The sequence below is a fragment of the Calliopsis andreniformis genome, chromosome 3 (assembly GCF_051401765.1).
Source record: "Calliopsis andreniformis isolate RMS-2024a chromosome 3, iyCalAndr_principal, whole genome shotgun sequence".
In the NCBI taxonomy this organism is placed as follows: Eukaryota; Metazoa; Arthropoda; class Insecta; order Hymenoptera; family Andrenidae; genus Calliopsis; species Calliopsis andreniformis.
Genome location: NC_135064.1, coordinates 19,819,988 through 19,832,598, shown reverse-complemented (window position 1 = coordinate 19,832,598; position 12,611 = coordinate 19,819,988). Strand labels below are relative to the sequence as shown.

At 43.1% G+C, this 12,611-nt stretch overlaps 1 protein-coding gene across 5 annotated transcripts in view; it reads right to left on the bottom strand.

The window, feature by feature from the left end:
* Positions 1-9,727, bottom strand: part of Rdga (retinal degeneration A) — a 49,852-nt gene extending 40,125 nt beyond the window's left edge. For all 5 annotated transcript variants that reach the window (XM_076393437.1, XM_076393438.1, XM_076393436.1 and 2 more), the window contains exon 1: positions 8,545-9,727. In XM_076393437.1, coding sequence (XP_076249552.1) covers positions 8,545-9,650 — 1,106 coding nt within the window. In that variant the 5' untranslated portion in view covers positions 9,651-9,727. The remainder of the gene's footprint in view (positions 1-8,544) is intronic.
* Between the last annotated feature and the right edge of the window lie 2,884 nt (positions 9,728-12,611).

The window sequence follows — 12,611 nt, the reverse complement described above, 5'->3', positions numbered from 1 at the left end:
GTAGCTGCTTTCTGCATAATTAGCCCGCGAAAATTAGCCCACTATCTGGGTCAAACACGAGACAGGAGAACGGAACACGAGATGACGTAGCTTCTGCGTATCCGAGTTTGCTCAGCGGGGATATCTGATCCCCATTGAATTCTACGCCTGCTGAAAAACAAAGATTCTGGAAGTTCAATTATGGACGTACGTACTGCAAAGAGAGTCTTCCTCATTCTTATAGGAAACCTAAAAAGTCCTCCCTTTTTTAAAATCATAGTACAGCAGTAAAAATATAGTATTTTCAAGATATCACATAGACATGTGTATTTGGTGTAGGTATTATGTTACATTATATGGTTCATGTGATTGCAATCGGCAAATTTGAAACAGGAAATTCGAGATAATTATCAATCTGGCTAAGTGCATGTGACTAATAAAGGAAGCGAAAATTCAGTTTTTGAAGGAAGCTGGATATACTACTTCAATTATTATTCAACATTAGCGAAAGAGCTACAGAAAAATTGAAAAATCTTGCACAACACGAAAATAGGACATCGAATGAATGTTATTTTCTTGAATTACGTATTTCTTCAGAAACCTGCCATTTTATCCGTGCTCTTGGAAGCAAATATTCCTTAATCAGTGGCAGCACTGTCAAGTCTCTTTCTGAACAATAAAGAGAGTCGTGAATAAAAAATGCCTTTTCATCTCGTAAAATTTTTAATGCCTCCTTGCTACTTCCTCATTCGTTGTAACTGAGAATCTTTTTGACTCAGGACTTTGGTTCTTTTATAAAATACAACAAACAACTCTTTCGAAAACCACGAACACGCATGAGAACACGGTAAACTCGTTCGCTGCCAGGGTTAATTGAATTCGTGGAAAGTATGGCTATCAAATTTGCAAGTAATCAAATTGAACAGCGGCGAACCCTCCTATGCGATACTTGCAATTAACAACGGAACTGTTAATGGCATAATTAAGTGGCTCCGATGCTGTAACCAACGAACCAAGCCCGAAATTATCGTTTTAAAGCTACCGTCTGATTCGAGATGTTCGCCCCATTGAATGGATAGCGTAAGTGTACGTGAGGCTCGAGATATGAAAAATTGATCCAGTTGCGTAAAAAAAAAAAATAGATTTATGTATAAAGAATGGATTTTTTGAAAAGGAAATTATAAAAAAAGAATAGTGATGTTCTGTTACAAAAACAGGGTAGAGTGCAACGAATATGTGATTGCAGTTATGGTTAGTTACAGCTGAGAGTTTTAGATTGCACTGAACGAAACAATTCGTATATCCTAAAACTTGAAAATTCAAAAATTCAAAAATTCGAAAATTTGAAAATTTGAAAATTCAAAAATTCAAAAATTCGAAAATTTGAAAATTTGAAAATTCGAAAATTTGAAAAATTTAAATCACTCCCGCTGAAAAAATTAAAAAAGTAATAAGAATATCGCGGAGATACACAATCGATTTCGAAAGTTTACATACATCCTCTGAATTTGCAAATACATCATTCAGAAACTGCAAAAGCATTTTCTGGCACTTTTTAAAAATTAGTGGAAAATAGAAGCTCTATAAAATGAATAAAAAATTAATAGAAAACGATAGATAGTATTTCTGATAACTCTACTAATATCAAATATATAATTTGAAACCACAAGAGACCAGCTGTAACACTGCAATTTAACAAAAGATCGCATAAATGGTCTAACAATCCACATGCCTTTTTAAATATTCAACAGAAGATACTAGAAACAATAAGTACTTCGCCGTGCAACGTAATTTCGATTTGCGTGTCACAAGGAATTAGTTACCCTTCTCTTGAACTCCCAGTAGATCGATTATTATTTACCGAAAATAAGGAAGGTATCCTGATACGATACCGCAAGATTAAACAGGTAGAGCGCGTGTATTTATGTCTCAAGATAAATTCTAAATATAACGCAAGCCAGCCGCGGAACGGTGCGCTACGTAGAATTAGTTCCTTAATAATGAACGCTTTGCGGTCATTAAGGATTCACGAGCGTCCCTTGAGGATACGCGGCGGTAATACTGAATCTGAAAATTTCATTTGCCAATAGACGGCGCGCCACAGTCCGTCCTCTCTATGAGCCTTTCGAGACCTCTCAATATCCAAAAGTCGATTCGCCGCTATTGGGATACGGCTCGTTTATCAAAACTGTCGTCGAAAAGGCTCGATAGGCTGAGCACCCTCGTCTCCTGGACAATTTGAAATTATCGAAAGAGATAACCAAATTAAGAGACTAGTCTAGCGTAAATGTTCAAGAAATAGAGGCACTCTTCTTTGGCGAAGATTTAGTAAAGCCACTTGAACTTTCTATAACGCGATGTAGGTTGAGAGTTCCTCAACTTAAGTCTTATTTCATTTAGAGCAAAGTGCTTCGTATACGCTGTGAGTACATACGCTTCGTAAATTTCTAGAAAATGCTAAAGTGCCTCTTATGATAATGTACTTTAGGTGTAATATGACATAACTAGAATTTTTGCAAGTTGTGTTATTAGTTTAAGTGTCAGAGAGGTTAAATATCTATAGTACTGCTAGAAGAAAATATTACAAATGTTTAATGTGGAAGCTGATTTTTTCTAGCAAAATATTCGTAATCTACAATTTAACTATTGAATTAACGCTATTAAAATCGGAACAGAAGATTCATCAGACGTTAAATCTGCCTCTACCTCGTTTCTCATGCAATTACCCCATCGGTCCAGAGGTTAACCGAGCAAAAGCATCAGCGAACCTTTCCAACGGATCTCGCGTTGACCAACGATGCTCCCCTCTCCGAAAGCAGAAAATTATTTCATTTCACCTGCCCGAATCGCGAGCCATGCCAATTATCACGAATTAACGAATAATTCTCCGCGAAACTCCCTCGAGCGAAACAAAGCTTTGCCACCAAGAATCAACGTGAAACAATATTTGTCCAAAGCAGTGCGCCCACGTGACGCGCTTCAATTATCGCGGTAAAGGTAGGGATAACACAAGTAATTATCTTCATTGGCGTTGCTTCAATCAACGACTAAGACAAACGTCAGAATATTCGTACGCGTGCAAGTTGGAAGAAAGATTGGGTAATAAATAATTATCTTTAGTTAATTAATCCGCGTAGAATCTTCTGTTAATTAAACTACGCAGGATACGAAATAAATCTGACAGGGCTTGCGTAACTCATTGATCGTGTCTGTAATTAACTTCTGAGACGAACAGAGTCTTCTTTGACAACGCAGTACACGAGCAGGAAAATTTCTTCGTAAGAGAAGGGATCGTTTGGCCACCCCCACATTCACGTCCGTGACCGATTTATCGTTTAATTCCTTGCGTCAGTTAGATCGAGGCAATCCTCTTTATGCGTCTTTGACTGTGTGTAAAAAATCCTGCAAATTTTTAAGTAGCCGAAAGTTGCAAAATAACGAGCCAAAAGTAGTTGAAATCAGCAAAATAACTTTACTATCTTATATAAACACTTATATGGGAAGAGGTAAAAAAAATTGTTAACATTCCAGAGGTTTATAATTTCTTAAAAAAAACTGAAAGTCTATATTCAGACAGTAAAAAGTTAAATTGTTTGCAAATGTGGTTTCACCATAAATTTTCTAAAAAAGTCTGTGTGAGAACTTTAAGTCTCCAACAAGATGTAACATCTGAAATTACTTAACTAGAAAAGAGAACTGACTAATGAAAAATATTTCTTCTTTACAATACAAGTATATTACATAGCTATCGAAGAAGCATTCGCCACCCCCGCGTTCACATGGAAGCGTTGCTGGAACATAGGAATCCTCTCCAAGCGTCGTTCACGACGAGCAAAGGACTGTCGAGGCAATTTGTCCATCGATCACGCGTTTTCCTCCATTTTTAACGTGCTTGAAATTACTTCTACTCATCGATCGAACTGCAAAAAATCCTCGATTACGGAAATCGAACAGCGATGATTTCAATGAAGCCCTGCACAGAGGTCGCCTGAAAATTTTACTTTATTGGCGAAACGTGTTCAGTGTCCTGGTTTACGACCGTTCTCCCAAGCTTTTTATAACGCGAAAAATGGATAAGAGTATCGACAGTCTGCAAGAAACAATATGAAGCAGGATACGAAAGTGGAGCGCGAGAAAATTGGTGAAACTTTCGCTTTTATTTCTTCACTGAACGTAGCGTTACTTCTGACCGCGTTTGCAATAGGTGCTGAGGAATGCACAATGGACAGCAATATTTGAAAAAAAATTAACCAGAATGGTGACAAAACAAACTGTCCTAATTGTAAATTAGATTATACTTTGTTCAAATATAAAATTAAATAAATCTCAAATTGTAGTTCTCAAATAACTCTTAGACCCTCCTTCAAGTTGAACAATATTTGCGTCCTAGTTTAAAGCTCCTACCTAAAAGTTGAACGACAGCCTGAGCCACGGTTCAAAGTTGAGAAAACTTGTACCCTAATTTCAAATTAGTCAAAGTTTGTCTCCTAATTCAGAATTGTATAAATCCTAAACCCTGATTCCAAGTTTGGCCAAAAGAGTAACTGAAACCTCTTGAATACAGATTTGCACTAAAGTTATCTAATAACCTCAGAAAAATGCAACATTCATGAATTTCCTCGCAGGTCCATCAAATAAAAAAAAGTATTTAAAAAAATGAGTGAATATATCTGTAGTCAGATGACAAAACCTAATGTCACGATTTTCTAATTTTTCAATACAGCAATTTCAAACTTAAGTAAAGCAACAAACACACCCACATGTAATTCATTCCAACTTCTTTTCTTTCTTAAACTTCGTGATGTACAGGTGCCATCTGCAAACCGACAGATCTCATCTAGATGCACACAGAAGAGTACATATCTCGATTTAGAAAAGAAGAAGTAACACATATTAGGTTTCGCCATCTGGCTACAGAGTTTCAGAATAATGGTACATTTAACGCACCATCCCAAACTAATCTCGACGGTATTACCTAACCCAGACGTAACTCAGAGGAGCATAGAACTATGTATTCATTGAAACGGAGCATCCTGGACCCCATTAAACTAAATGCTAACAACAGTTAGTAGCCAAAGCTTCGACGTGGAAATACCAGCTGGTCATTTCGAGTAGCTCCAATGAAACTAATCAAGCGAATACAAATTACCAAACCACAAAGCCCGCCATAACTGGGGAACAAGACGAAAATCGGGCTCACGTTCCTATGAACTTGTTGCATTCGCTGCCCATAGCGAACCTCACGTATCGCTCTGCCCTCGCTGCAACTTCTCGCCTCCGACAATTGAGTTCCTCGAGGAGGAAGTTAGCCGAGTTAAAAATCCGTTCCGTATCCTCGAGTTCGCTGACGCCTTTTAACGCGTCCTTACACAGCGAGGGCAGCTAAAGATGGTAAATGCAGATGGGGTCGTCTATTATTCTTTCATAATGGAGGGGGTTAAAAGATCTGTAAAAGTGCTGGGTGAATTAGCGCGACATCAGCGTAGCGAATGAAAGTACAAAGGCACGAGGTATGATAAGGCCAAGATGACAATAATTAACTCGCCTTATTTCCCTTCCAGCTTCGACAGAGAAAAATATCGATGAGTAAAGTCACAGGAAATGGCAGCATCACGTGTCGTTTTCCAGCGGATGTCAGCTTTCGTTTAGATAACCAGCGACTTGTAAAATCGTGAAATTATAACTCGCTGACATTCACGTCGCCCTACGAGATATCGGAAAGAAGACTTTCAGCTACTGGGTGATTCAGAATTGTGGATCGATATAGGTTGGAATGATAAGGGACGATGAAGAACAGTTGTTTAGTTAATAGAAATGTGTGAATTTTTACTTCGTTTTTAAGTAATACAGCTTGAAGGTATCTTTAGATGTAGGACCTTCATTAAACAGCTTACCACGAGATGAGACTCGCACCTGGAGTGTTCTCCTGATTAATTTTATTATGCACGGAAAACTATTAGAGACCAGTACTGAAGCATAGTTCAAATTTCAATCGATATTCTCCTTATAGTCATTACACCGAATAATAGTACTTCTAGATAAAGGAGACTGCGAATAATTGAGACCTGGTTAAGTCGAGGTTCTGCTGTACCTTTAAAAGTAATACGGTAATACTTCGATAATTGCAAATCGATGAAACTTCTGGTGTTACGATTATTGAAGGATGATTTCATTGGCTACACTGTACTCGTAGGAAAATATAATAGGAAAGGAAGTATGAAACGGTTTGCTTGGCTTTTTCAATAAATGTATGTATTATACTATGAGGATCCGTCGAATTATAGTTATTGAAAGAGCTGAAGGAATTTTTGTATCAAATGAAAATTAACAAAGCTTCAGAAACCTTAAATGTAACAATCATCTACGACACAATTTATTTACACTAGAATTTTAATAGAAGCCTCACAGAAACTTAAGCGACGTGAAAATCGCAATTTTGAAGCACAATAAAGCAATCAATCTCTACTCAAATAATTTATAATTCTGAATCACCCTGTATGTTACTTCAACATGTAAAGGCTTATAATTAACAAATGAAACTATTTGTTATCACTTTCAATTACTTTTCCCTCGACACTGCCCAGTACCTCTAAATCACTCTGTAAACTTTTGCCAAGGGAGATCTACCGAGGACAGAGGAAAGCGACGAAAAAGCGTAACGCGAGGAACGATGGTGTCCAAATGATGTCAGAGTTCGTGGTAGGAGGTTTAATCCCTATATCGCGGCCCTCCAACTAACAACGGTAATAAAAATCTCATTATCCGAGTTCCCATCGGTCCGCAGACGTACAACTTTCGTTTTAGAAAAGCTCGACTGGCAACTAACTTCGCGAGTGCTGGCCACAATCAACTCACTGCTCCGTTACGCGCTTGAATTAGACGCGTTTCTCTTCTAATCAACTTCTCTCTCTCCTGAACCAACGTCTTAATCTTCCCGAAATAGAAGAGCCCATTCTCCAGCCACAAAAGACGCCGACACGTCAGATCAGAGTAAATGCATCGACAGTAAAATTAAATTGACTTCGATTGACTCGACATGTATCAACTCTCGCGAAGCTAGAGTATATCTAACGTAAAGCGAGTATTTTAGTAAGAAAAAGCTTGTGTACTTTGTTAAAGGAAACGAAAAGAGAGAAGTTGAAAAATGCAGTTCCTTAAATTTCTGATTATTTTGGATAGATTATTTAAATCAGATGGAACTTCTAAAAGTGGACATATTAGACCTCTCTAAGCTTAGTTTCTCCAAGTTTCTAAAAAGATCAGAATTAATTACATTTTGTCTATGTAAGGCTACTAAGACATAAGATTTGTTTTAACCCCAAAGATTTCTGATAACTTACTGATGACAAGGTAGAAAGTCTATTAACAGACGAATCTTCCAGATTAGCTTCTATAGCAGTGCAACAACCTTAATAATCTATTGCTGTAACATTCAATACATGTAACCAATGTCAAACAACACGTAACAACGAAACAACAACGACAGAGACACTTACGTAGCAGAGAAAAACAAACAGTGATAGGCCAGAACAAAACAGGCGAAAAAGCATTCCGAATAAAATGAAACAGCATTGACGAAAGGAAGTGGTTACCTGGACGAGCATCTTTTCGCAAAATATTGGAACTTAATACGTGCGAGTCGATGATCACTGTAGAAGTACAATAACCGCCAATTACACAATGTGATGCAAAATCAACGAAAGGTAGCTTGTATAAGAATAGCTTCAGAACACTTTCTTTGTAACTACTATGCTATCTGGAATTCATTTAAATATTAACAAAGTCTATCGGATATCTTGGAGGTTTAATGAAGCTATTCCCAACAGAGATCGATTTATAGTAAATCGACAGAAAAGATGGTTAACCCATTGCATCAAGATTTTCTTAGTCCACACCCAGAAGCGATTATTAAAGAAAATTGATTAACCCTTTGCTTTTTATAGACATGATTCATACTTCATACGATAAATACGAACTTCCTGCTTTATCATTTAATAATTAATATTAAGTAAAACAATCAAATAATTCACTCAGTTATCTTCATCTTTGTTTGAAGCTAACCATGACACATGTATTCCATTAATCATATAACAACTGTCTACTTAAGAATTTAATGCCTCTCTGCGTCAAGTTCACTAACACATCCGCTGCAATATAAGAACCGTAAACCGCTTCACGAATAGTGACTCGACATTTCAAGCAGTCACGACAGATTTCTCCCTAAAAGTTCATTTTTCAAAGGACTGACAATAATCGGAAGGACATGCCTCCCTTGCCCGCTAAACTCATGCATGCTTTCAGAGAAACAAACCTTCGACGAAATTGCATTTCAAAAAGAGCCTCGAAAATACCTAGAAATAACTACCCTAAAGGCAAAGGGTTAACCATCAACATCCACCCTACCCTAGCAGCTGATCATCGACTCCCACAGGTTCACCCACTCCCCCTCGAAAAGCGTCGTCCAAGTCATAACCACCCGTCGGGATGCAGGCGGTTGCCGCGAACATTCAGAAAATTCAAAGTATTCGGAACAAGGTGCTTGTTCCATTCACCAGACGTACCCACCCTCTTGAAGGTCGAGTCTCGCTTCCAGGCAGCAGAGCGGTGTACCTTGTCTGCGCCTCGGTGGGCAGCACAATATCGACGCTCTTCGACCGAATGCTCTGCTGAGGAACGGTCAGCGTGTCTGCGTTCTCGCCGCTCCCATTCTTATTATTGAAGCAAGAGTCCACGGAGGCGGCTCGGTCTCGTTTCAGCTCGGGCACCGTCAGGAAGATGTCCCTGACGACGAACTTACACTTGCTGGATTCGACGTTATTGTCCTCGTCATCGTCGTCGTCGTCATCCTCCAGCTTCTCCTCATCCTCTGTCGAGCTCACCACCATCGGCAGCTCGATGGGATACGAGGTGAGAGCCTCCTGTCGCGCTAGTTTCGGCGAGGAGACGGACCTCCTCCTCTGCCTCTCAGGAAACAGGCCGCCTCTGAGCTCGCCGCTGGGGGTGTCCTCGTGCACCACTTCGGACACAATCTCTGGGAGCACAGGAGGCTGAGGGACAGGCTCAGGCTCGACTGTCTCTTCGGGAGCGTCGGCGTCCCTCTCAGCGAAGGTCGTCAAGGTGACCCTGATCTCGGGGCTGCCGACCTCGCTTTTAGGTTCCAGCTCGGAGTCGTCGTCCTCCGAGGTGTCATCCTCCTCATCCGCGATTTCGTCCTCCCTTGACGAAGGCTCGTCGTCGTCCCTGCTCGAGTAGAGGTTTTTATACTCCTCGACGCAGGCACAGTGGTAGCAGCCGGAGACTTGGATCGTCGGCGTCTCGGGGCGTCGCACGCCGCCCAGGGATTGCTGGCTGGAAGAGGAGCCATAGCTTCTTTCGCAGACGTCGAAGCTCTTGGATCGCTGGCCGCTCTGCAGCTGAGGCACTCTCAGCATCGAGGCTCGCCTCCCGCGCGCGGAGTCCTGGGATCTCGCTGGCGAGCAAGAGGACGACGAGGACGAAGTGGTCCTCACGGACCTGACGTCCCTCACGTCGTCGTGGCGCTTCGCCTCGAGCTGGATCTCGTCGAACGACGCCGACCTGACCTGCTTCGGCACTTCTAAGCTCGACTGTGACTTCATCTCCGCTCCCGTCGGGGTGCGCGACCTCTTAAAGGTCGAGCGCAACCTCTGCATCCTCACTTGGCAGCTATCTGCTTAACTTGGACTCGTTCCCGCAAACGGACAGCCCGTGAGTCCACGATCCCGCTATGGCCAGCTCTTCCTCCTCCTCTTCCTCGTCCGTTTCGCCGACGCCGAGCGGACCCCGATCCTCTCGTTTCTGAACGATCGTCGTCTCGGTGGGAAGCTCGATGACCTCGGTACACCTCGGCGACGAGAAAGCCGCCTCGAGCTGCCCGCGACCGCACCCTTCCTCCACCTTCGACTTAGCTGCCGGTCTGCAGCCCATCATAAGTCACCTCGGCGTCCTCGGCTCCTACGCCCTCGATTTACCGAGATCCTTCTACTTCGAATGCCAAGCTGGGTCTCTGGACAGGCTTGCCTGCTGCTGACTCTCTGCTGAGCTTGTTTCAAGTTTCTGAGAGAGATTGCTCAGAGTGCTTCGACTATTCACATAATTGATGTGTGCTGGTCTGTTATTAGAGCTAGATGTCAGAGGTTGAACGTTGTTGATTGTCTACTGTTTGTTACTTAAGTTCTTAGGGTTATTAAAAGTTACCACATGGATTAATTGAACATAACACTGTCGACTTGACTTAGGAAGAATGTTAGCCTACCCTGTATCTTGATCGCGAGTTTTTTCATATTTAAGTCCACGTGTTTCGTCACTGAGTGGATTTTGAGGTCCTTTGGTCTAATCACTGGCTAGTCTCACCCTTGTTTATAACTGTTTTTAGTAAGCACGCAGTTTATTCGATATTTTACGATGCTCCCTTGCTAAGGTGGTATCAATTTTTATCACGGGAGAACGGTCGATCAATTAGTGGCTGTAATTTTCGAAACGTGACGCAGACAGGAGTTACAAGGTCTTACATAGTCCCCTCGAGGGCAGAGGCGGGGTTCCGTTCGCTAAAATTACATTCCGATCCGGGACACACATCCGACGCCACGTGGAAACGACGTCCTCGATCCGCCAGCGTTCGCAATTTAAGCTTCTTTCCCGAGCCAGCGGAATTTCCTCATCACCGTTCCCAATGATCACACTTTCTCAAATTAAGCGCGCCACCTCCGCCCTGCGGATAGATGAACCTTGTTCCAGACTATTCCCCTTTATCGTTGCGTTCACCTTGTAACTTCATCTTCGGGCGAGGCGGGTTCAACACGTGGAACAAACGCCTCTTGCGTGGGTGACCAGACAACAGGGAATTTTTCAGCGTCTCAAATATCGAAAACTGGACACTGATGGAGTCATTGTTGCAGTAAAATCACTCATTAATCTCTTCTCACTAAACGATCCCAAGTATCGAGGACTCAATCCAGCTTGACACTTGTCTTTAACAATTGTTCCTCCAGCGTTCTCACACCCCAGAAAAAAACAGTAATACTATAGATGATTGTCCAATACTGTAGCAATTCTTCTAAGCTTTAAAGCAACTTCTTCAAAGGAGACATTATCACCACTTCAGTCTTCGAACGTCGTCTGCAAATTGGCCCAGAAGAGTACCCTAGTTCTTCCTCTCTAGCCTGGTGCCTCAGAAGTCGAAGTGTATGCTCCATCTCCAACACTAAATCAAACGCGACAATCACTCCTCGTTTCCGAAATCGCGATAAACTGCATTCAATAATCGACACCTGTGTCTAATTAGGCAAAGACGAGAGCTAAACGATGGACACAGTGACAGCTCGAATCGACCACGTCCATCACTTTAGACAACTTTCAGCCAAATGATGTCAGGATTACCAAGGCTTCAAACCCCCGAATACCACGCCGTGAAAGTTCAAACGCGAGCGTTCAACTACGACTCAAGACCTGAGAACGACACTTCGAGGGTTAATCTCCTAAAACCCCCTGAAGTCCCGAGAGGACGTCGAAGATCCAAGCGTGTCTTGGAGGGTTGACAGACCGGCGAGCGCAGTGGTCACCGACGCGTGAACCACAGTCGAAGGTCACGCGTCCGCCAGAAACCGTCGGCGACCTCGGCGAACCTCGACGCACGTGAGCTATCGCAAGTCTCCTCCAGTCGCTTCCTCTACGACCGCGTGTCTCTCTCGCTCGCCGAGACTCTCTCCTCTCGAGTGACTAGCAGCATCGATCGGCAGGCTTTCCAGCCCCGTAACTTAATTCCTGAGCGACTGGAGCGATGATGATTCCCGTCGATCGTCGTCCCACGAAACTCCAAAGCGACACGCGTGCACCAGTCGCTGGCCGTTGCGTCGGAGAGGGACGCGCGCTAGGATCCGACGTGTCTTCATCTCAGCGGCTGTCGAGGCTCCTCGAGGGTGCCGGCTCGTTCTTGGCGACTCAGCGCTCTGACCGCGTGCCAGCGGAGTTGGCAACGTGAGGAGACATTCTAAGATCGTAACGTGCTTCCTTTGATAGGGAGATGGTATGCGAACGGAGAGATTAGAGTTCACGAGGTAATCTATAATTTAAGATCACTAGGGAGAGAGCAGGCCAGATGGGCTCAGATGAATTTAGATCCAACGCGAGTTCCCGCGACACGCAGCTCCTCTGTAAACACGGAGCACCGATGGATTCGTGGATCGAAGATGGATCTCGATCAGGTGTCCTCGTGCACGCGGTTCAAGCGCGTCTATCCTCTCGATCCCCCTCTGAACCGGCGAACCTCCGACTGTTTACGTCTCTGTTTTCTTCCGCTATTTCCTCGTCATTTTTCACCGCGAGAAGCAACGGGGGAGAGAAAGGGCCGACGAACAGCGAGCGTACGCGTAAGGCGCCGTGACAGGGTAGACTGGTCGGACTAGTGACCAGGGCTCGGCAGTGGCGGATGCCACGAGAGGCAAAGTGGGGGTTAACACTGGGCTCTCGTCTCCCTCTAACCCTCGCGTTACCCTCTTGCTCGCGCCCTCCTAGCCGTCGTCGGTCAGACATGCGCCCTCCGACGGATTCCGTCTGTGCCCGTGTACACGGACGCTGCGAATGAGGAACACCGATGCCGCGGAACGACGAATTGG